General features: G+C 48.9%; 3 protein-coding genes across 20 annotated transcripts in view; 1 reads left to right on the top strand and 2 right to left on the bottom strand.

Moving 5' to 3' along the window:
- Positions 1-50: 50 nt before the first annotated feature.
- On the top strand, positions 51-2,388 carry LOC120458652 (angiotensin-converting enzyme). Its single transcript, XM_039646382.1, has 4 exons — positions 51-304; positions 361-1,307; positions 1,360-1,920; positions 1,980-2,388. The coding sequence occupies exons 1-4, from the start codon at positions 281-283 to the stop codon at positions 2,284-2,286; spliced, it is 1,839 nt and encodes a 612-aa protein (XP_039502316.1). The 5' UTR covers positions 51-280; the 3' UTR covers positions 2,287-2,388.
- On the bottom strand, positions 2,317-4,285 carry LOC120458653 (probable cytochrome P450 28d2). Of its 2 annotated transcripts, XM_039646384.2 has the most exons (7): positions 4,092-4,127; positions 3,823-3,961; positions 3,652-3,759; positions 3,394-3,594; positions 2,967-3,327; positions 2,628-2,900; positions 2,317-2,570 (listed from the first exon to the last, which is right to left on the bottom strand). In XM_039646384.2, exons 2-7 carry the CDS (start codon positions 3,937-3,939, stop codon positions 2,407-2,409), a joined length of 1,224 nt encoding a protein of 407 aa, XP_039502318.1. In that variant the 5' UTR covers positions 3,940-3,961; positions 4,092-4,127; the 3' UTR covers positions 2,317-2,406. The 2 variants fall into 2 exon arrangements, with proteins under 2 accessions (XP_039502318.1, XP_039502317.1); XM_039646383.2 differs by having other exon boundaries at positions 2,318-2,570; positions 2,967-3,594; positions 4,092-4,285.
- Positions 4,286-5,841: 1,556 nt separating this feature from the next.
- Positions 5,842-23,686, bottom strand: part of LOC120448010 (nesprin-1) — a 103,952-nt gene continuing 86,107 nt past the window's right edge. For 10 of the 17 annotated variants that reach the window (XM_039630282.2, XM_044006112.1, XM_039631150.2 and 7 more), the window contains 10 exons: positions 23,498-23,662; positions 16,344-23,435; positions 15,457-15,762; positions 13,553-13,810; positions 9,364-12,326; positions 8,863-8,901; positions 7,871-8,497; positions 7,003-7,144; positions 6,690-6,757; positions 5,842-6,480 (listed from right to left, as the gene is read on the bottom strand). In XM_039630282.2, the coding sequence (XP_039486216.1) occupies positions 6,237-6,480; positions 6,690-6,757; positions 7,003-7,144; positions 7,871-8,497; positions 8,863-8,901; positions 9,364-12,326; positions 13,553-13,810; positions 15,457-15,762; positions 16,344-23,435; positions 23,498-23,662 (11,904 nt within the window). In that variant the 3' untranslated portion in view covers positions 5,842-6,236. The remainder of the gene's footprint in view (positions 6,481-6,689; positions 6,758-7,002; positions 7,145-7,870; positions 8,498-8,862; positions 8,902-9,363; positions 12,327-13,552; positions 13,811-15,456; positions 15,763-16,343; positions 23,436-23,497; positions 23,663-23,686) is intronic. The other 7 variants (XM_044006136.1, XM_044006140.1, XM_039629941.2 and 4 more) reach the window with 3 other exon arrangements.

The raw sequence follows: 23,686 nt of genomic DNA, 5'->3' as shown, positions 1-23,686 counted from the left end.
CAAGTGCTAGATATAATTGTCTCAGTAAACAAGTTGTAGATATTGCCAAGCGAAGCCGTGCTTGTATTTTCTAAGTGGAACACATTATAATTACAAATGGCCAACTGGGCGCTCAGTTGGCCACCGACTCACTCCACTGGCCATGGATTGTCGTTGGCCCAAGTCAGTTGACTTCGAGAGCTGCGCCAGCGCAGAACGTTGACCAAAAGTGTCGGGAATTTCAATGAGCTAATAAATTGAGTTGAGTTGCGAAAGTGAGTTTGGTAGAAAGTGTGGGAATATGTGGATACCTGCGGCGGTTTTGGTGAGTCAAGTTGGCAGGGTATGCTTGCGCACTTCCCTAACGTCCTTGTGTTGTAGCTACTGGTGGGATTAGCCCGTTCCGAATCCCCGCCTGATGCCGCATTGGAAAGGTTTCTGAATGAAATCAGTCAGCAACTGGCTGTTATTTACGATCAGGCGGTATTGGCACAGTTGTTGAATGAGCTGCGCGGGCCGAATGATTTGGTGGCTCTTCTGGAGATCGAGGTCACCGATGACAAGCTTTTGAAGTATGTGAGGACCCTAACGACTCGCAAGGCCAAGTTCAAGCGATTGGGATTGGGTGACGCCCGTCAGCGGAGGCTTCTCGACAAAATCCCCCAATTGGGCTATGAGGCTCTGAGTGGCAGAGATTTGAAGCTGGTCTACGCATTGGCCTCCAGCATGAGCGATAATTACCACAATGTCAAGCTGTGTGCCTACAAGCAGCCGGGCAATTGCACTCTAAGACTCATACCCGAGGTTCAATCCATAGTTCAAGGAAGCCGAGATCTAGACGAGATCGAATATTACTGGTTCGAGTGGCGAAGTCGCACGGGCCTGGCCACCAGATCTCAGTTCGTTGACTTTATGGATCTGTACAAAAAGACCGCCCAGCTGAATGGGTATCCTCGTGCCGAGGACTATTGGTTCCGATCCCTGGAATTGGATGGCCAGGAGGCCATGACACTGCTGGATAGGATAATGCATGGTTTGAGACCTCTGTTTCTTCAATTCCACGCCCATGTCAGGGGATCGCTGCGGAAGATGCATGGGGAGCACTTGGTGCCCAGGAACAGACCCTATCCCCAGCATTTGGCAGAGGTCTTCATTGGAAATGCATTCAGGCGGGTTCAGGCCGAATGGTATGTGGATCTGCCATCGCCGGAGATTGGGCTGGCCAATATTACACAGGAGCTGCACCGTCGAGGACTGAGCACCACTCAAAGGGTTTTCTGGAATGTGGCCGAGTACTTCAGAGCTCTGGGCTTTCCTCAGTTGGAGAAGTAGGTTATTTAATCAGATGTATCTTAGTCTAAATACTTTTCATCGTTTTAGCTCGCTTTGGACATATGCCCAGAAAGTATCCTCCGATGATGATGACCGCTGCTGGCACAAAGCCTGGCGATACTATGCCCTGCCAAGGACGAACTTCACCTACTGTCCTCTGAACGACGAGGAGCGTTTCTTCAATATGTTTGAGGCCCAGTCGGACTTGCAATACTATCGAGCTGCCTCGGTTCAACCAACTTTGCTCCAGGAGGAGCCCTTTCCCAATTTCAGTGATGCCATCGGGAAGTGCTTCTCCATGGCAGCCAGTTCACCGCGATTCCTTAGAAAACTGGGCATTCTGAGGGAAAACAAGTGGAAGGAGCTGCCCGCCCGTTTGAATCGCCTGTATATTCAGGGCTTGAGAGTCGTGTTCCTGCTACCCGTCTTCTATGTTCTAGATCGTTACAGAGTGGAAGTCCTGGCAGGACACATTAAAGCGGATGATAACGAGGCCTATTGGAGGTTTACAGAACATTATACCGGAGCTGCTGCTCCAACAAAGAGAACCAATGAACAGTTCGATGTGCCGGCCAAACTTCTTATGGAGGTGGATGACCAGTACGCCAGGTAAGAACATAAAACTGGGTATAGTAAAAATATCACTATTACATTCTTATGATTTTCAGCAACTTTCTGAGCATTGTCCTGCAGTTCCAACTGTTGAAACACTTCTGCACCAAAACTGGCCAGTTTGAAATGGGCAATCCCAGGAAACCCCTCGACTTGTGCGATTTATCCGATCAGCGAGGTATTGGAGAGGTTTTGAAACAGGCCATGTCCCTGGGATCTTCGGTTCACTATAGGGAGGTGCTAAAGGTTCTTCTTGGAGAGCCAGAGATCAGCGTAGATGGACTGCTTGCCTACTTTCAACCTCTTCATGACTGGCTGCAGCACCAGAATCAAGAAAACAACCTGGAAGTGGGCTGGACATAAATTTGAGCACTTAAGTACATGTTTAAACACATATTGTAAATGATTTAATTGATAACATTGACTGCGAGTTCAAAATGCAGCTTACTACAATAACTAACAAGAGTCGAGTTTCTCTAATGATTAAAGGTCCTTGAAGTCAAGGTAAATACCACCCTTCAAGGTGGCCATGAAGAAGGTATCATCTATCTGGTTGTCCGAGCGGGTTTTGGGATTAACCTTGATTTCAAAGTTTCTCAAAATTTCCACGAGAGCGGCTTTCAGCTGGGTCAGTGCAAATCGCATACCTGAATGGAGAAATCGATTTTGTACAAGATTTTTAGACATATTTTTATGCCACCAACCTGGACAGTGACGAGGTCCGTCGCCAAACGCTAGATATACACCCCTGTCTCTATAACTTTTCATGCCACCTCCATTGCTTTCGAGGAAGCGTTCCGGCTTAAACGTCATGGGATCCTCATAATACTGCGGATCGTGGTGCACAGCTTTTACGGGTATGACGACCACATCTCCGGGTTGCAAATGCACAGTGCCTCCGTTCTTGTTCTCAAACTCAAAGGGTTCGGTGACCAGTTTGCGAGCTGCTACTTGCGGCGAAAACAAACGCAAAGTTTCTGAAACATAAAATTATAACGCAGTTAGATAAACTGATAACAAGGACTCTATAAAGGTTTCCCCACCATATATGAAGGCGTCCAGATACGGAAGTTCGGACATTTGATCGAAGGTCAGATCCGCATGGCCGATTTCCTTGCGGACCTTTTGCTGCTCCTCGGGATTACGTCCCAGCATCAGCATAATGTGCGCCAGAACCAGAGCCGTAGTCTCGAATCCGTCCAGAATGAAGGTCATCGTATTAACCAGAATGTGATCCGTGTGCAGGCCCTTCTTCTCCTGCAACTGCAGCATGTAGTTGAGGAAATCGTCGCGCTGTGCGTCTGGCTTCTCCTGTCTCAAAGTAATGCACTGCCTAATGATGTCGAGGAAAAACGCTTCGGTTTCCTTGTTGAAGAACGGTACGCTGTAGAACTGGCGCACCTTCTGCCACAGGTTGGTGACCACGCTGTAGAAGATGAACTCAAAGGAGGTATTGAACACACGCTTTACCATTTTCAACAGCGGCGTGGTCTTGTCCGAGAAACTCTGGGCCGAGACACCCAGACCGCAATCGGTGACCACTTCGGTGGTGTAGCAGAGGGACAGATCCATGGCATCTAAGCCCTGCGAGGTGGCCATACTCTGCTGTCGCCTAATGTATTCCACAAACCTCTTGCACACGCTCTGTGACACTGGGTATACGGCTTTGACCTTTGTTAAAGAAAATGATGAGATACAATTCTGATTCGGTTAATATTAAATTCCTACTCGATTAGGCGACAGTGCTGGCATGATCTCCGACCTTCGTTCCTTCCATTCATCGCCAGTTAGCACAAACGGATTGTTGCCCAGGATCACGTCCGTCTTCTTGCTCACCTATGTATGTATGAACTTTGAAATTCAGTCATTCAGGCATTCCACTATTAAGCATTCACTTACGAAATTCCGCCACTCATTGTTATGAAAGCTACGAAAGTCGGTGGCATAGATCTTGTGTATATATTCCGGACACATGATCAGCAACTGGGGAACTCGGGTGCTGAAAACGCCAACCATGTTCTCCGTGTCTTTATATTTTCTGCAAAAGCCATAAACAAGATATTTCTGATTTAAACCACTTAAAACCATTAATCACTTTATGCGTTATCAGTCACACCGAATTGGGTGGTTCAATATGTTTTATAACTCAACTAGAGTTGTTCACATACTCATAGATATCATCAATATCGTAGGCGATATTCCTCTTCCTGGTGAAAATGCTCGGAAAACTACCCACAAATGGCCACGTGGAAGCTGTTCGGATGCCACGCTTCTTCCAATAGTTGAAGTTCCATGTTAGGAAAACATAGACTAAAACCAACAAAGTTAGCACGCCAACAAGAAATGTGGTTAATGGGCACATTTCGCAAGGTAGTTAAAACTAAGGTAAATTTTAAGGCAGCGATCATATTTATACCCAAGAACTAGGGATAACCTATCTAATCGTCTTCACATATCTTTATTTATAGATTTAAAATAACTTTCGTTCGTCTTGTCTGCGAATCATAATCAAATAATAATCAAAACTAAGTAGGAAAATAATTACTGATAAGCGTGAAATTAAACTATTTCAAACGCACAGGGCCATGTTAATAGAGCTGTCGAAATATTGCCCAACATATAAAAAAGACAATATATTTTTATTTGTTTGATTTTTTTTTAATAATCATAATGCATATAAAGGTACAGTTGTTCACAAGAAAGGAAATCTTAAAATGCTACATAAATTATATTAACTTGTCAACGGCTAATAATTTCATAACCAGAGAAAAGCAGCAAAGTACACAGATTTAACATTTAATTCAAACTTAATTTTATACATAGTAAATCGTTCATAGGCCTACTAAATAAATGTATGTATTTTTTCAATAATTGCTCAAGCGTTAAATAATAAAAAATAGTTGTAATAAACAAGTTGGATAAGTATAAGGCAAATATAATTAGGTTTATCAAAAAATATTAACAACATAATAGGTATTATTACTGGATGGACTTACGTCGCTTGTCAATATGCAAATTGCATTTTACGTTTACTTTTTTTTTTTGCAAAGAATTAATCTCTTCTTTCATGTATTTCTTTTTATTTTTTGTATACGCATTTTACATTTTTTCTTTATACAGAAAATTTGTAGGTTGGCTTAGCACCGGCATAGGACACTTGCTTCGTTTTGTTCAATGCTCGTGGCACGCACGTTTTCCATTTTTATTATCGAGAGTCGTGGCTTCGATGGTCACAGTCTATTGGTAATTTGGAAATGAGTAAGAGGAATGCTTTGAAATGTCTAGCCCCCCAATGTCCGGATGGGGTTTAAGGATTGGATGCGAACGCAGTGTCCTGTGGCTGGCGCACTGGCTGTTATCTCATCTATCCCTTGGCCGTGGGAGAGATCTTGGCCTTGGGCAGAAGGATCCTTTGACAGGGGGGCTGCTCCTTAGGAGCCGGAGTCCAAATGGCGGCCTGTGCCTCCTGTTGACAGCATCGCCCTGAGTTTGGGAGAAGGACGCGCTGCAAACTGGGGACATGGGTCACCAAGCAGATCTCCAGGCCATTGGTCTATGTGGGTCATGATTTGTCTTGGGATTCGTTTGCTTGTCTAGACCATCGCCAGCAGCGGGAACTTGAGATCGTGTCCTGCAAAAATGTTCCACGAAATTCGCAGGACACTGATCGCAATTTCGTGCTTCCCAGGATCTCTCTCTAAATGGGAAAACGTGCGTTGATGAGTTAAATGTTCGTGTGCGTATTTTGATTTCGTTTTAGCTTAGATATTTTTGTATATACAAAATGTTTTGGGTTCTCTATAGTTTTCTTGGGATCATATACGTGGGTATATATGAATATATAAATTGTTTGCTGTGCAAATATATATGTATAATGTAAATATCGTTTTACAAAAGGGGTTTCGTTACTTGTCGTTAGTTTGAATAGTTAGTTCAAGCATTTTAATTTTTTTGTTTTTTTTTTTTTTTCAATTCTTTCACGTGTTTCATATGTTCGGCTTGTCGAGTCTGTTCTGTTCAGTAGGTTATATACAAATTGTTTGATTTATTAATGCCTCTAGCTATCGAATGACTATAAAATTACATACAATTACAAAATGTGATAAACTACACAAATGTACAACTCTTCCATTTCATTATTCAACATTTTTTTTGTTCAAATTTTTCTTACTTGAAATTTAGCTTACAAAAGGCATCTTCAAATCTGCGCTCTGTGGTTTTTTCATAGGACCTATGTTAGGTTTAGGGTTTTCTTGACTTTCTTTTTCATTTTGTTCGTTTCATTGCACTAATCCAATTGCAACTCGACAGCCTTACGTGGGTGGCGGTCCGTGGGGATACGACAACATGGGCTCCAGGCTGCGGGCGAAGGTGTTGGAGAACATACAGGTGTAGTCCTCACCGTGGGGCACCAGAGTGGCCACACCTAGCAGCAGCAGCATGAGCGCCTGGATGGGCAGCGAGGCACGTGCAACGCGGCCTAGGAACCGTGCACCGCGTGCCAGAACCGTGGTATTGATGACATCGCCATCGACAGCATCGCCGCCATCGGTGTTGCTATGGATTCGGGATAAAAGTCCATTAGCTAATGTTAAATATGATTGCGAAGACTATGAAAATCATGCAACTAATGGGGTACAAACTACATGCTCTTTTCAGTTTCAACTATAAAGTGCACAAGTTGTTTAAACAAAAAGAAAAAAGGTTTCAAAACTACGATGCATGTGAGAATCAAAAACTTAAAATCAATTTCTATAGATATTTACTTTGCATTTTCTGTGTTGGGTGCGGCGGCCTGCATAGAAGAGGTTGATAATGTAGTATTATCCAAAAGCTATATTTGCCATACAGAAAAAGAAAGAAAGAAAGAAACACAAATAAATTATAAATAATACAAATCATAAGTTTCGTTTGTTTTCATATCTTCTCGTTCGACTGCCAATTGGTTTCACTTACTTCTGGTGCGCTCACAAATCAACAAATCAAAAATGTAATTATTTTTTTTCAATATTTTTTTTTTTTTTTTGGTTTGGGACAAATCATGTTTTTCTGAACAGGAAACCAAGGACATGGACTCACCTCACTGGACAACATGTGCAGCGGCACGCCGAGGTTGTCGCCCTCGTAACCGAGAACGGCGCCCAGTTTGACGATATAGATGCCGGATAGACGACGCAGGGATTGGAGGCGCAGCCGGAGATCGGTCAATCTGGAAAGGGTTCTGGAGCATTTAAAACATTTGCATGGGCCCTTGGCGGTGTATGTTTGGATGGAGGGTTAGAATGGGCGGACGAAAGAATTTTGAGTACCAAAAATACAACACAAAATATAATATAATAATATACGCAACAAAAACGGCAACACAAAACTTGTGTAGAGGCAAAAAGAAATGATCGATCGATACAGTTGAATAGTAATAGCTAAAATACATTCTACTAGTTCAAATGGTATATATAGTATAAGGTTTAGTCGTTGAAGTTTCCAAAAGGCTTAGTTATCCTTGCGGATATTTTTTTTAGTATAATTTTGGGAGCATGTGAATTGAAATTTTTGAAGGGAAAGCTACAGAAAGGATTTTGGTGGATAGTGCACAGTGGGCAGGATATTTGGATAGTTGAAAGGGCAAGCCGAAATACTTGATAGTGGGATAATAGAAAAAAGAAATATCACTTGGGTAAATTAAATAAAAACTAATACTGATTGGATTCTACAAGGAGTAGATAGAAAGGGCACATATCAAAAAAGCACAAATTATCTACTGTTTTTCAATGTTCATGGCAAAAAACTAATCAAATGAACTAAGAATACCAACTAAAAACATATAATGTATATAGGATTTAATGGTTTTCCGCCCAACTAACGCTGATATCCTTCCGGGCCCTAAGCTCAAGCGGCACCCACGAATTATTTCGTTCCGCCCTCGGAACTGGCGCACTGGACACCTTACCTCTCGTAGGTGTGTTGCGACTGCTCCTCGGAGCCCTCGACGGAGCGGAGCAGCTGATCGGCGGCATCCTGCAGGCTGACCACCCGAGGTTCGCATCTTTCCAGCTCGGCTCGCAGATCCTTGAACTTCTTGAACTTGCCCTCCAGCACGGAGCGCTCCTCGGTGAGATCGACGGGCTCGGAGGCCTTGATGTTCTGCTCCGTGCGCTGCAGCCACTCCACCAGCTCATCGATGGTCTGATGGAACTCGCTGTTGCCCATCAGGGCGGTCTGCAGCAGACCCTGCCATTTGGTGGCATTGATGCACACATTGTTCCAGCGCTCATTGTCCGCCTCCAGACGCGATCGCAGTTGCCTCGCCTTTTCGGTATCCAAAGTGTGCGTGGCCAGATGGTCACCGACCACATTCAGCGACGATATGATGGACTTGTGACTCTCCAGATCCAGCAGGAACTCGCGATGGTCCTGCGTGACGTCCTCGAGCAGCTCAATGTTCGAGGGCGGAGCTGACTGGGCCTTCTGGGTGCTCTCGGCGAACTGCAGCCACTGCTCGAGGCGCCACAGATCGTTGTCGATCTGCTGCCAGTTTCGCTGTGTGCAGAGCGGACACGTTAGCCGGCCGACCTCGCTAAAATTGGCCATAGAAAGAAAAAAATAAAAATAAAAGTTCAGAAATTAGTAATTGAATAATCCTAAGAGATAGTGATTAAGATGGTTATCGATTGAATGTTAGCTTAAGCTCGCCTTGCCAAAGTCCATTGATATTGGCTTTAAGGTTGACTTAGGCAGTTGGGGTGCTCACTGCCCCCGACCTCTTGCTATTCGCCACCTTGGAGACTGGCGGCCATTTGCAGTCCGCTGCCAGCTTTTGTCTAGTGGACAACCACATAGAACATAGAACATAGATCACAGGATCACATAGATCACAGGTGGGTGGTGCGAACAGCAGGAGGTCGGCGGAACTGGCCACCGACAGGTAGTAGATACACTTACTGGATGCAGTTGTACTTGTAGGACGCAGGTAGGTGGCACCTGGTGTCGTCATGAATGCGCAGGTTCGAGTTAAGCATGGGTAAGTTTTTATATTTGAGTGTGATTATGCGTGTGCGTTGTGTTTTTGACATAAGGAGAAAAGTAGGCAACAGCAAGATGGAAAGCAATAAAACAATTGGTTAGTCAAGAACAGACCCAAATCACCAGCAGAAATTGGCATTCGGCGAACCGAATGTGTTTCAGTACTTGCCAAACCGAAAAGGGAAATCCCTATTGGTATATTTAAAAATTAGATGTGGACGAACACAAGTCATCTGTCATAATATGATACACTATTCAGGATGCCGTTCGTCCCTATTGCATAGTTGTTTTCGGAGTATTTGAGACACAATTGGGAAGGGTTTTTCCCAAATATGCCACTTTGACTCCGACTTAAAAGGATTTCTCGGTTTGGCAAGACCTATGACAACAAATATGTGGATAATTGGCATAGAATCCTACCTTGCATTTTGATCGTGCTGCTGTCGCGCCTTCCACTGCGATTGCAGTGTATCGAAGCGCAACGTGAGCTCTGCCACGGTGTCCACCTCGGCAGCCTGGTCATCCGCCTTGCACTCGGTGAGCAGCAGATGGCTGAGATGCTTCACCAGCTCGGTGGATGACTGCGCGTTGCCCAGCAGCTTGGCTATCTTCTGGGGTCCCGGCTTGCGGGTCTTGTCCACCACCGTGCGCTGCAGCTCGTCCAGATTGCTCTGGCACTCCGTGATCGCAGTCTGCAGTTCCATGATGTACGCATCCTTGGCCGTGATGGAGGTTTCCCTCTGCATCTGCTGCGCCTGCCGAAGTTTCCGCTGGGACAGGGTGTTTACCTGGACGGCGGCGTTGGCTGCTTCATTGACCGGCAGCGCGGCGGCTGCCTGTGCTGCTCTGGTGAGCCAAGTGGTCTTGAGGGTCACAATGCGGGTGTGGACCGTTTGCCAGAGGGTGGTGTAGGCGGACACAAGTTCCAGCAATTGCTTCAGTTGGGGCTGCTGCTTGGTCCTGGTCTTGGCCTCCTGGGCCAGGCTATCCGCCTGCTGGACATGCTGTTGGGCGTCCTGCAACTTCTTTTCCAGGCTCTCCAATCGTTGGAGCACCGCTTTGGGCTGCGCCTTGGAGGTCTGCTGATCCTCCACGCTTGGCAGTTGTTCCAATGCCTTTTGTATGGCATTCAGGGAGTTGGTGGCCTCCAGTTGGGCATTGTTGAACTCGCGCATAAGCTTGGCATCCTTGTCGATGGCATCCAATAGGGCATGACAGCGTGGCGTCAACTGGCGCCACATGCTCACCATTACCTTGGTGGGCAGCGTCAGTTTCTGGATGTTCTCCGGCTCGACGCCAGCGCTCATGGTTAGCTTGGCATAGATCTGCTCCAGCTGGCGAAGATTCACCGACTGGCTTTCCAGCTCCTCCAGCTTAGCTCTCAGTTCCTTCTGGCGCTCCTCCAGCTTTTGCTTGCTGTTGGACTTCTGATCTCGTTCAAAGCCGGCAATTTGGCTTTCTTGTTTTCCCAGCCAGTTCTTGTGCTCGGCCGTGAGTTTGATCAGCTGCTGGAGAAGATTCCAAATGGTCAGGATGCGAGCCTTGCGCTCCGCCGACTGGCTGCACACGTTCTTCCAGCGCTGCTCCAGATTCTGAGCTGATGCCGCTAATCCGGAAGTGTTCACCTGGGTGCGCCAGCTGTCCGCATCGTTGAGGAGCATCTCTACGAGATTTAGCACCTCGCCCACATTGCTGCTGTGATGCTCAATGGAGCGTTGGATTTGCTCATGCTCCTTTAGCTTGGCCTCGATCACATTCGGTGTGTAGCTCTCGAAATTCAAGGGTTTGTCCAGTTGGGATTCCACCTCGAAAAGCCAGGCGCGGATCAGGGCGATGCGCTCCTCCAACCGGAGAAGTGTCATCTTGAGCTCCCCTATCTTGGTGGCCTTCTGCTTGGCCAAATACTTGAGACGCTGCCAGCGATCGATGAGGGTGTCGCTCTGCTGTTGCACCTGGGACCGCACTTCCGGCTCGGAGTAGAGGGTGAGCAGTTCCCTGCTGGTCGATAGAAGCCACTCCCGTTCCTTGTCCCGCAGTTGCAGCTCGGAATTAACTTGCTGCTCCAGCTGCTTGGCTGCCTGTTCGGGATTGGTCATGGCCGTGACATCGGCATCCTTTTCCACACGCTGTTCCAAACGTTGCAGCCACTGGGAGATGCGATCGTATCTGATTTGATAGTTGGACAGTAGGGAAAGCCGCTCCTCAATGGAGTTGATCAGGTTGGCCAGCTGGTAGTCCAGATCGGCGTGCTGCTGCCAGAGCAGCCAGTTCCTTTGGCGAATGGTCTTCATGTCGTGCGGACTGATGCACTCCTTGAGCTCCTCCTGGGTCACAGTCAGACTCTCCAGAGCGGAGACTTGGGCACCAAGTTGGACCCTCTGCGCACGTAGGGATCCCAAAAGTTGCTCAATCGCCGCTGGTTGAGTGGGCAGGGACTCGCTGTTGGCATCCAAAAGCCTTTGAGCTGCACCGAATTCCTGTTGCAATTGGTTCACTCGCTGCTCGTAGCTTTCCGATAGCTGGGTGACGCGCTGCAGGAATCCTTGCCAGGTCTTAAGGGCCGCACGCAGATTGCTGATCCGCTGGCCAATGCTGGCCTGCTCCATTCGCATGGCGGTGGCCAGCGCGTCGTCACAGTGCCTGGCCAGCTCCTGCTGCTGCTCCTGCAAAGCCTTGCTCTGCTGTTCTCCCTGCTCCAGCTGCTGGATCATCGCGTCCAAGCGGTGCTTCAGGTGGGGCACTCGCTTCAGGTGAATGTAGCGCAGTTGGAGGGCATTGCGCTCCGCCTCCCTCTGACGCAGCCAGTCCAAAAGGGCAGCCAGCTGCTGGCGGTAGGCATTCCAGCCACTCACACGCCTCTCCAGCTCACCATTTCGCTGCATGATCCGCGAGAGCGTTTCATTGTGCAGGTTGGTCAGTGCCTTGTACTGCTCCGATAGCTCCGATTCCAGTGGGGTTTCGGAAAGCACACTCTGCTGCGAGATGAGCAAGTTCTGGTGGATGGCGCACAGCTGCTGCTGCTCTCGCAGGCTGCTGTAATCCTCGGGAATGGCGCAGGACAGGAAGGACTGGACGTGCTGCAGGTACTGCCGCCACAATCGCAGCGCCTCCGAGCTATTTTGGCTGCGGGCGAGTCGCGTGGACAGGCGATGGTACTCCTGGAAGGTGTCCTGGAAGATCTTCTGCCACAGGGCTAGCACCTCCAGGATGCCATCGTCATCGCTGCCAGTTGCCGATGGTGCTACTTCGCTGCTGTTCTGATGGCGCTCCTTCAGCTGACGCAGCTGCTCTTCCGTTCGTGCCAAAGTCTGAAGATGTGCTCGCAAGGCGGCCAGCTGCTCCTCGCTCTCCTTGGGATTTTGCGGCACCTCTCGGGAAATGTCCTGCAAGAAAGCAAAGCAAAATATTATTCTTTATTCATACGCAGTGGTCAGCTTTTAATATGCTTCTTGCATCGCTAATTGGCCTGACCCTAATATGGCTGCTCGGATGTCTCCGGTTACCATTCGTCGGTCTGTCCACTGCATGGCTTCCACGACAATGGCAAACGGTGTGGCACATTGCAACTCTTTCCGCCAACTGGCAATGACCTCATGCCAACGACACGCGCTCCCAGTGGCCAACTTCAATTGTCTGAGGCATCGATGAGGGGGGCCCAGAGTGGGCGGTGCAGTTGGGTTTGGGAGTGGAAGAGGGCAGGGGTGGGGGAAATCCAAACTGGTTGGCATGTGCCACGCAAATGAGCCCACCGTGGTGCAAGGTGGTTTGGAAAGTTTCACCCAAGAATGCCCAATTTGATACGGTAATTTGTTAGGCACTTATATGCATTCTATCTATGAAATCGATCGTTTACACCTTCTTGATTGAATCGTTCAAGTATACGATCGTTAATCAGCCATTTATATTCTGGTTCATTTGATTCAGACGCGAAAGCACTTCATACCTCTTGAAGAACGCGCTTATCAAAGAATTAATTTGTTTGTTATTTCCTAAAGTGCTCAGATCCCGTTCTTCGGGGAAGTTAGTAGTAGAACAAAGTAGTTTCTAACCACGAGACCAAAACCGACATAGTCGACAATTAGTTTCCTAGCGCCAAAGACCAAAACACAGGACATATATCCATATGGTCATCAATTATTTACCATCCTTCCCACAGGACAAGTGTCATTTACGATTTTATATGTTTTTCCCAAAGGGAAAGCGTACTCTTCAAAATTATATTCACGCCTCTTATCAATCAATAATGATGCGGAGGAGCACTGGGACCACGGTGAGTGGGCTGCCAACCAGGGTACACAAAAACTTTTTCAACTTTTAACCCACTTAAAATAGCATGTCCTTCGTATTGGATTAACAACCACCAGCTACCAACACAAAAAAAAAGAAAATAAAAACACTTGCCGGCTAATCGGTATGCGTTAGTGTGGGAATTTTCACACGCCAAACTCAAACTGACATACAAACATATGCAAAATATCCATCTATTCGACGCCACAATCGATAGCTGGTCAGGATGGTTGGGTTTAATTCAGGGGGTTCCATATACATACATACGTCCTACATCCGTGTGCTATCATAATTTCATTAATATCCACCGCTCATCACTCACCTGCTGCACATTGTTGAAGTAGGCCTTGGCCAGAGTCACCTCCTTGTCGAGCTCCTTGCGCTCCTTGTCCTGCGTCTCGGCCACGTTGGCCAGCGTGGTGATGGCATCCTTGCACTCGGCCAATCGCTGGCCCAGTGCATCCAGTTCACCCTGCATGAGGGCCGAGGCATCCAGGCCCACATCGGCGGCGATCTTGGCCACAATGTCGCGCAGCTCCAAGATTCTGTCATTCTGGGTCGTCAGGTTGTCTTGGCATACCTGTGCGAGTTCAGAGAGAGAGAGAGATGGAGAGCAAATCAGCTAATGAAGATCAGGGTCCAGATAATCACCGCCACTCAATTAACACGTGTTTGTTCTGCCAAACAAGTTATTAGTTTAAATGCCAAATATATAAATACCCTCTACATAGCAGTCATCTATCATCCATTTCCTTTGCCATTTGCCTAACTATCTCTAATATTGTTCTCGCCACCGAAAAGTTCTTTCTGAATGAAACATACCCCAATTATATCGGATGCCTGGCAAAATGTCACTGGTTTATATTTAACTCGTCGACGACGGAAAGTATTTAGCTCAAGCCGGCCGGGCTGGCGTTCCATTTCGTGCCGCAGACCCTTATCAATTGTGATGTCGAGTGCACTTCCCTGCTAGGCAATGGTAATTAGGGCTGCGAGTGCCCGGCGCACTTTCGATTTCAATTTGGGGGGAAAACGGGTCACCACTTGCCGCACTCGCATAAGTTCTCTAATTCTCTAATTCAGTAATGCTCTTTGTAATGTGCGCCCTATGATATCATCTGGCAAGTATTTGGCGATGCTTTATCATGCTGCTACATGAGCAAACAAGCGCTTAGAGCAGCGGCATTGAAAATACCAACATAGATTAAGTACCTATCTATCTATCTATCTTTCCGCATTTATCTTCTTTCGGAGCTCAAGGCATTTGCGGACCTGTTCCCGCCGTTTTTCTACCGCTCCCATACTGCTGCTGTTGATGATAAAGCTAAAGCTGCTATGTATACAAAAATACTATGTATAATAATAATACGAAAATATAGCCCAACCGCAGCGGGTTGATAAACTCGCCTCCTGTGTGAAATGACAGTTGGCTGTCTGTCCGAAAATATAATTACACCAACGAGTAGGGCCTATGGTATAATGACCCTAATGATCAATAAACACAAAACGGCGACCCGAGTATGCGTTAATTTTTTAAGTAAATGCCGAAAAAGAAATCGTACGTCGATGTCGGTTTTATTTACCCAAAAGCATAATTTATGACACAAACACAGCGGACCAAGTTAGCTCATATATGCACATACACGGCGGAACTATTACGAACCCATTACATTGGTGCGCCCAAAAAAATTGATAGGGCGAGCACTACGGAGAAAATCAATGTAATTACTAGCTGGAACAGCTGCGTCTCCAGTGGCCAATTAAGGAGCCGCATTTGTGTGCTAGTTTGCCGCCAAAAAAAGCGTACACAGTCCACCAGAGTTGGCTTCATCAGTGACAAAGTGTGCACTCAGTTTTATATCACCCTCTTATCTAAATAAATTAATTTCTCAAAAGATCTCAAAAACATCGTAACGGAAATGTGTCATTAGAATTATGAATAATACAATGTTATACTGCACTTGGAAAAACTTAAACTTGTTAAATTACAGTAATTGACTTTAAACAACAACCAACAACCAATCAATAAATCCTTGTGTTTAGAATGTACACATATTAACCGATTTTCTGTCCCAATTGTTTGTTCAATTATTGTATTTTCCGGTTCGATTTTACTTATGTGACTATGTGACAAACAGGTCGTTGGCATCACTAACGCCCACACGCGATGCACATCACTCATACGACCCGTTTGCCGGACGGGTCACGGCATTTGTGGGCACTCACCTTGGCGTGCTGCAGGGCATCCAGGGGCTGCTCCAGGGACTTGACCGTATCCATCTGCTGGTCAATGGAGTTCTTGACGGCCGCTGACGCGTTGCGGTACTTGTCCCACAGTTCGACGGCTCTTTGGTAGCGGGTTCGCAGCTGCTGCAGATTCTCACTGGTGTCATGCCAGGCGACTACCGCCTCCTGGACAGCGGACTCGATCTGCTCGACAATCTGGACATCGCAACTCTCGATCAGCGGCTTGGCCGCACCCTTCAGCTCATCGATCAGTTGCTCGCGGTTTTGCAGATCGCCAGCCAGTCCCTGCGATGGGTTAATTGGCCCGGATAAAGATGGATTAGTCTGGATTGTATGTGGTTTTCCGGTTTTCCGACCGCGACGAGAGATACGCGCTCGGTTCGAAGTTAACGTCAACTGGGGCCACGATAAACTGGCTACGTAAAGAGCCCCACAAGCGGCGGGAGCTTACGAAAAAGCTTGGGGAAAGTTTGGCGACGGAAAGCTCTTCAAATCTACATTCAACCCGAAATAAGTTACATTACGTGTAAAACTTTGCTCGATGTCGAAATTTCAAAAATTACGTTTTATTTTAAAATTATGTTTTAGAAGCAAGAAAATATGTTCTCGTGTTTTAATCACCGAGCGCTGTAGATGTTTCTGACTCGAATGTCGAAAAATAAAGGCGGCGCGTCGCAAAAATGTTGTGAATTTTGTAGCTAATTTTCCCCTGGGGAAAACTAAGCTGATAAGCAGTTCGCGAAAATTCCGCTCGGCAGGTAGCGAGATTTTGGATCAGGCAGAAAGATACGAACTTATCTGAGATACAAATCGATCCCTAAGCGCGCACGTAAACAAAGTCATAAAATTGTGGGCTGAAAACTAACCTCCAAACGTTCCGTGGCTTTGCGCAGGCGCTCGTAGTCGACTTGACCGTGCACCCGGATGAGTTCCATCATGAAATCGGTTTCCTGGACGGATCCGTGGACCAGCTCCAGCTGACGTTCGTAGCGCAGCCAGACGGCCAGTCGGCTTCGCAGGATGGCCATTATGTTGGTGCACTTGCTCTCGAGGAAGGCGTGGTCGTCCTGCAGTTGGGAGATGTCCCTCTCCAACTTGACTGGGGAAACGGACATCTTGAGGCGCATGGGCAGGGTGTGGAGCATTTGGCGGATTCGCATAATCTCCTGCCAGCTGATGACCAGCTCCTCGCCGGCGGCCTGGCAATCGGCGACGGCCTTTTCGAGGACATCTGCTCCTTGGCGCTCGGCGGCTTCACATTCATCCAGTATGACCGAGATCTTGGCCTGGTGTTTGCGTTGATTGCTAATACCCTCCTGGATGGCCTGCAGTTGGTCACGCAGCACAGATGCACCCTCCAGCTCCTCGGCAATCTGGGTGCTTATCTTGTGAGAGAGCGCGAATAGCTCACCCACTTTTTCCGGCTCAATGGCGGGCTCCTGGAGTCCAATCCTGCCCAGCTCGTTGCCAATGAATCCGACGCGAGTGCGTAGTACTTGGACTCGTTCGATGTACAGGCAGAGCTCCTCCTCGTTCTTGATGACACCCTTCATGCTGGTCATGGTCAGGTAGATCTCCTGCAGCTCTCGCTCCACCATCTTGAGTTTCTCGTCCGCGGGCACATCCTCCGACGACAGGCACTCCACAATGTTGTGCTGAATGAGCTCGATGGCCTGGGCCACGGCCTGCCAGCGATCCTCCAGTTGGGCATGGAACTGCCGCTGAAGCATCTCGTCGGCCAATGGAATGACCTGCAGGGATTTCTCAAAGCTCAGACCCGTATCGGTTCGCACATTATTGTGGAGCTCGAAGCGGGCCTTGATCTCCCAGAATTGACGCATGTGCTCGATGGGCTGGTGTGTGGGCTGCGAGGGTATCTGAATGTTCCTCAGTTCCTGCTCTGCTTCGCGTACAAAGGCCTCCAGTTTATCCGTTTGCTGTTCGTACTGCACCCAGATTTCCTTGAAGACCAGAAGGCGGTGAAGGTAGAGAGCAACCTCCTCGCGCAGTTTGAGCAGCACTATCAATGCCTCATTGGTTTCCTCCACGAGATTGGGAGCCTGCACCAAATGCTGCAACTTGTTGGCAATTCCCGAAAGCTGTGTCATCTTCACGTAGTGATGTGAGATATCATTGCTCAGGGATTGGTACAGGGTGGTATATTGATCGTAGTCGGCGGAAGTTACGGCAGATAAGTCGGGAACTCGTTGCTGTGCCACCTGGAGCCATTGGAGCTCATCTCGCATGCCCTTCTCCAGCACAGTCCACCGGGAGGCAGCCTGCACCAGTTTGGAGGACCTTTCGGATGCCTTGTCCAGCAGACTAGTAGCCCTGTTGTAGAGCTCCTTGTGCAATTCCGAGTGCTTCTCGCGGGTCTCACTATCGATGTTCTCCTCCAGGGACTCCAACATGGCACGACAGTGGCTGAGATTTACGAAGAACTTCCGCTGTTTCTGCACCTCGTTGTTTAGCTGCTCGAGGGAACTGGAAACTATTGGACTCTCCACCAGCTTGTCGGCAAGAACCGTGATTTTGGTGAACTCTTTGAGGGTCTGCTCGTACTCCTCCGCCAGGGATTGAAGTTGAAGGACACGCTCACGCTCGGCCTGAATGTTGTTGGCAATATTCTTGCTGGTCTCGAAGGCATTGTGCACATCCTGCGGCATCTTCTTGCCTGGGAAATCGCGCTGGAAAGCTCGAGCATTTTGACAGAGCTGCGCAAGTTGCTGCTGTGCCGCCTCGTGCTGCTGCTCCAACTCGTCCAGCTGGGCCAGTTTGGCGGACAAGGGATACTCCTGATTGATCAAAAGATCGTAGCTCTGCTGCAGCTCGGCCAAGACGGCGGACACGCTGTACAGAAGTACCTCGAAGCTGTGCCACTTGTCCAGATCATTGCTGTCCTGCACCTGGTTCTGTTGTGTCACCTGCTCCACTGCATCCACATGCTCCTTCAGGCTATCCACGCACTGCAGCAACTCTGGTTCCGGTTCAGCCTTGGACAATTGTCGCTCCAGCTGGCCGACATTTTGCTTGATCGTGCTTAGCTCGTCGTTGAGTTGGTTATAGTTGTCCAGCTTCTCTTCGGAGGGTCCCTCATTGGAGTTCTGCCTGATGAGGTACACGCGATACTCGATGGTTTCCAACCAAGTTGATACCTTCTCGATGACCGTGATAACAGTGGTTTGAATCACAGTCTTGTCACCATTTTTAATGGCAACATCGAGATCCTGGAGACCTTCGTTGACCTCCAAGATGCGTTGCTCAGTGGGCAGTTCCTTAATCTGTTCCGATAAGGTGGCCAAGTGGAGCACGTTGCTCAGGGGAGTGGCTTGTTGGGGCGTCGCCTGCTTGAGCTGCTTGATGCGATCGCCAATGGCCTCCTTGGTGGAAATCAGGATTGGCTGCTGGCTGGTCAGTTGCTGTTGTCCTGGATAGTGCTGCAAACTCTCGCTCATAATCAGAGCCTGGGAGAGTTCAATGGGTGTCTTATCCACACTGGTGGTGGCACTGAACCAAATGTTTTGGGGCTCGCCACTCAGATTGTCTGGTCCCGGGGTGATGGGCACCACCAGCTCCTCCGTGGGTGAGCCCACCTCTTCGATGGTCACCGCTGAGGATGTGGGTCCTGCTCCGGATCGTTTGCTCTGCTGGGACGCAATTAGCACCTTGTTCTGCTCAGTAATATGCACTGGCAGATCGGGATACTCATCGTATACAGTGGTCTTGGTGATTTGAAGTTGCACTCGTTGAGCTTTGGGCGTTTCCACTTCTTCGGATTCGATGGGAGTCTCCACCACGGGTGTTACATGAGGCACATCTTCAATCTGCTGGTTAGTGGATACCACAATACCTGACTCTGTTAGCAACTCAGGTGCGATTTCAACGGTCACACTGATCTGTGGCTCCTCTGGCAGCTGCTGCTCCACTTCAGGCACATTCTTCTGCTTCTTTTTCTTGTCCTTCTTGGATTTCTTGTCCTGCTTGGGCAGCTGCATGGTCTGCGTGTATTCATAGACCGTCGGCTCAGCCACGGATGTATCGGAATCGGCGGGAATGGCCACCGTAGTCTTGACCTCCAGTTCATAGGGTTCCGAAACGGATATCGATGTGGCTGTCAGAGAGGTATCATCCAAAGATGCGGGTTGCTCATCTCCACGAGGCGTGGTTTGCATCTCACCATCAGCGATCTGCACTAGTTCCACGGTTGAGGTCTCTTCATGGACGGTTTCCGGTCTTATGACTTCAGTTGTTTCCCTTGGCTCCGGAGTGGTTGTCTGCACATGGGTCTCAGTGGTTGTGGTGGTCTCAGTCACGGTAGACTGTTCGCTTGTACGAACTGGCAGATCGGTAGTCAAATCCTTAACCAAGTCCTGCACCAGAGATTCCACCACGTCACTGCTGCCTGCCTCTGGTGCGCGAGGAGAATCCTTTGGAGTGGTCTGCAGCTCCTTCTCGATGGTGGTGGTCACTGTTGTTTGGCTGGAAATCTCTACAGTTTCAGCTGGCTGCCCACTCACATCGGTTTGAATCTCAGTGGTGGATATTTCCACAGCCACAGGCTGCTCCTCATTTCTGGGAGTGGTTTGTGCTTCAGTCTCCGTTATCTCCACAATCAGTGTTTGCGATTCATTCTCCTGGTTATCTGGCTGCACCTCCAGACTCGTCTGCACTGCAGTCTCATCCAGGGTGGGTTGATGCTGTGGCGAAGTCTGCACGGACTTAATATCCTGTTCGACTTCCGATTTTTCAGTGGGCGAGGGAACTCGTGGTGTTGTCTGTTGTTCCTCATCCTCGACCAAAGCCAACTCAACCACTTCAGTGGGAATGACCAGCTCAACCATTGGCGCTCGTGGCGACTCCGATGGTGAAGAAACAACGGCATCCTCCACAATCTTCACCTTCGTGTCAGTCTCAATGCTGGACAAATCGCTATCGGGGCTAATCTCAACTATGGACTCATGGCGAACGGTATCGCGTGGTGAATCCTCCGGAGAAACGGGCACATCAGAGCTCACCTCAGGCTCCTGAACGGCAACGGCTTCCGGCTCAGTCTCTTGTTCTTGCTCGAGCTCCCCCTCGTGCTTTGTATCTCTTCTCTTCTTTTTCTTTCGACGCCGCTTGGCGTCGGTGACGGGAGCAGCGGCGGTCTCAATGATGGTCATGCTAACCTTGCCGGTGGTTGGAGATGCGGTATCCTCTTCCTTGCCCAGGACAACCTTCAGCACGCCAGCGCCATTGTCCTCCAGAGAGGGTGCTGTAATTTGGAAGGTTTTCTGTGGAGCCGCTGAAGCTGCGGCCTCTCCAGAGATGAAGAGTTGAGTGGCGGCACGCAAGTCGATTTGACCAGGTGTTGGTTGTGTACCAACAACGAGTTCTTCTGGCTTTTGGTCAGTCTGCTCAACAATGTCAATGGCCACTTCCTTCAGCTCGGAGTCTACTGGTTCAGGCTCTGCTGGCAGGGATTTCACTTCCTCCACTGTAACTGCTGTTTCTTGATTCTCTTCAGTCTTGATGGTTGAAATTTCAACAGTCCCCTCCTCAAGAACAATTTCCTCGGGCTGAACAATTTCCTTTACATCTTCAACAACCGATGCTTCGGTGGGAGTTGAAGACTGCTCCTGTAGAGCTGCGGCCAAAGTCTGTTCGGCTTCAAGGAAACTGTTAATGTCAGTCTTGATTTTGGATGCAGGAGGCTGTTGTTCATCTGCTGGCAAATTGTGGGCAAGAGTTTCCTCTGGTATTTCTGTCGAGCTTGTGATGGTGGTTGTAGTCTTGGTAATGGTAATACTTCCAGTGGTAATGGCTTCTGGCTTGGTTTCAGCAACAGCTTGCGGTTCAGTCTCTTGGGGCTTAACTAGATCAGATTTTGTGCTCTCTTCAAGAGGTGATTGTGGCTCGAACTCATAGTGCTCCAGGGTCAATGAGTTTCCGGTCTCTGGGCTTGTCGGCCAAATTTCCTCTACTGGCATGGAGGCTTCAGTCTCCACTGTGGTCGCTGGTGCTGCCAATTCTTCGACGTGCTGGGAGAAGTCAATGTTGGTGGGTTTGAGGTGATGTTCCAGTGGCCAAATCTCGTTGATATCTTCAACCACTGCTTCGACATCTAGAGTCGGTGAGGCATCGTTGGGCTCTACTACATCCGCTGTTGGAACATGAACGGGACTGGTAGTGGCAACTACTACGGGTTGTTCAACATCTACTTGAGGTGCTGGCAACTCTACTGGTGCTTCATTGGTCGTTTCTGTTGTTGGTTGTGTCTGTTGTTCTGGCTGTTCTTGTTCTTGTGTGGTTGCGGTTGTAGTTCTTGTGGTGGTTGTGACTTGGGTAGACTCAATATCAAATACCTCTTGCTGCGGCTCTGTCGTCGTCTGCTTTTGCAGATCCGTGGCCACTTCTTCGATTAGAACTCCGGGCTCCTGCATCATTCGCTGGAACTCCTCCTCACTCACCACCTTTCCGTCAACGGTTCGCACAATATTTACATTGATGTGCGGTGCTGTCTCCTCCTCTGTGATCTCCACTTCCTCTGGCTCCTCGACCACTTCCTCAGTGATGTGCTCCTTGCCGTCAATGATCACCACCCGCTTGATTATCTTGCGCGTCTTACGGATCACCTTACGGGTCACCTGCTGGACTACTGCTCGGATGGTGCCTTGGGTCTGCACATCTCCTGGCTGCATGGGAATCAGTTGCGCCTGGGAGCCTGGGGCAATCACTTCTTCGTATTTCTCAATAGTGGGCTCGGTTTCGAATTCTTGTAGGATCACACCCTCGGGCTGCGATGAATCCACAACAGCACCACGTGTTTGCTGTGTGATTACTGTGTGGACACTGCCCTCCTCCGGATCAGCTTTGGTGTCCGTGGTGTGCACATTCTCCAAATTAATCTGACCCGTGGAGTGAACCTCAATGTTGCCATCTGAATCGCTAATTGTCTCGATTGAGCTAATCTGCTGCTGCTGTACAACTTGCTGGCGGGTTCGGGTTACTTTCTTGAGCACTATGTGTTTGGTGCCATCGGGTCCCACAATCACTTCAGTGGTCGTCTCATCGGGCTCCACGAACGTGGTTTCGAATGCTTGAGGCACATTTTTAAGGATCAACTCGGTGGCGCGGTCGACATCGCCCTTAGGGCGTTGATGATAACGAGCCTCAATCTGGACATCTTCGGGCTCATCGGGCACATCCTTGTTGCGAGTCGTGTCGATCTGGATCGTTTCCTGGCCATGCTGCACCGTTTGCGTTACCATAATGTTCTCGGTGGGCGAACGCTCCTTCTGGGTTTGCAGAGCCACTTCTGCGGTCTCTACAGCTGGCTCCTTGAAGCTGGTCTGCGCCTCCACAGTCGTGGTGGTCACCACCTGAACTGGGGGTTGCTGCAGGCTGAGCGATGTCTGTGTCTCCACATACACTCCAGTCGGTTTGATCTCCTCTTCGGGCATGGAGCTCGAGTCGATGGTGTTCTCGTTGGACTCGATGGATTCATGCGCCTCTGGACCCGCTGGGACTTCTGTTGGTGGCTTGATGAGTGAATCAGCCAGCACACGCTGGCGTTGCGCCTCCTCGCTCTTGGCCTTTCGCAAGTCCACGATGCGCTTTTCAATGGTAAAGATGCGCTTGGTGGCCACTGTGACCTGTTCCCGCAGTATGGTAATGATACTCTGCAGCTGCTCCATCAGCGTGTCCGCCAGGGGAGCAACATCGGGATGGGATTGCAGCTGGCGCGTCTGTTCCACCAAATCCTCCATGGACTGCTGGCGATCCTTGAGGGTGCGCAGCAACTGCTGGCTTCTCTCCACCTGCGACTTGAGCACCTGCTCATCCGTACTGCTGTCCGAGGTGGGCTCAAAGGAAGCCAGTTCGGCGGAGACCTCGATGATCCATTGCTCCAGCTCCAGCAGATGTTGCTGGTACTCGTCGATCTCCTGCTGGCGCTTCTTCTGACCATGCATAGCATTCTGCATACGGATTAAAGAACTATGAGTACGGGCAACCATGGACGTAGATCACAAACACTTACCGCTATCATGGTGATGCCTTGCTGAGTGCGGCGTAGTAGTAGGTCAATGCGGTCCACGGTGTCGTTGAGCAAACGTTCGGTGGCCGGATCTGTGGGCAATGTCTTTGCCTGGTTCTTTAACTCGATGGCGTCCCTTTCGTGTACTTCGAGATTGCTCTGGATTAGCTGCACACATCGGGCGTGTAAAAT

Source organism: Drosophila santomea, chromosome 2L (genome assembly GCF_016746245.2).
Source record: "Drosophila santomea strain STO CAGO 1482 chromosome 2L, Prin_Dsan_1.1, whole genome shotgun sequence".
Taxonomy (NCBI): Eukaryota; Metazoa; Arthropoda; class Insecta; order Diptera; family Drosophilidae; genus Drosophila; species Drosophila santomea.
Note: the sequence above shows the minus strand (reverse complement) of the source record. Positions and strands in the feature narration are given on the sequence as shown.

What these genes read in the sequence shown, in the direction of transcription:
- LOC120458653 (XM_039646383.2), bottom strand. Translation starts at nt 4,285, where the DNA reads ATGTGCCCATTAACCACATTTCTTGTTGGCGTGCTAACTTTGTTGGTT. An exon ending in ACAATGAGTGGCGGAATTTC is followed by an intron (nt 3,760 to 3,822) that starts GTAAGTGAATGC and finishes ATACATACATAG; the next exon opens with GTGAGCAAGAAGACGGACGT. An exon ending in TCTGGACGCCTTCATATATG is followed by an intron (nt 2,901 to 2,966) that starts GTGGGGAAACCT and finishes TTTATGTTTCAG; the next exon opens with AAACTTTGCGTTTGTTTTCG.
- LOC120458652 (XM_039646382.1), top strand. Translation starts at nt 281, where the DNA reads ATGTGGATACCTGCGGCGGTTTTG. An exon ending in GGATACCTGCGGCGGTTTTG is followed by an intron (nt 305 to 360) that starts GTGAGTCAAGTT and finishes CTTGTGTTGTAG; the next exon opens with CTACTGGTGGGATTAGCCCG. An exon ending in GTGGATGACCAGTACGCCAG is followed by an intron (nt 1,921 to 1,979) that starts GTAAGAACATAA and finishes TATGATTTTCAG; the next exon opens with CAACTTTCTGAGCATTGTCC.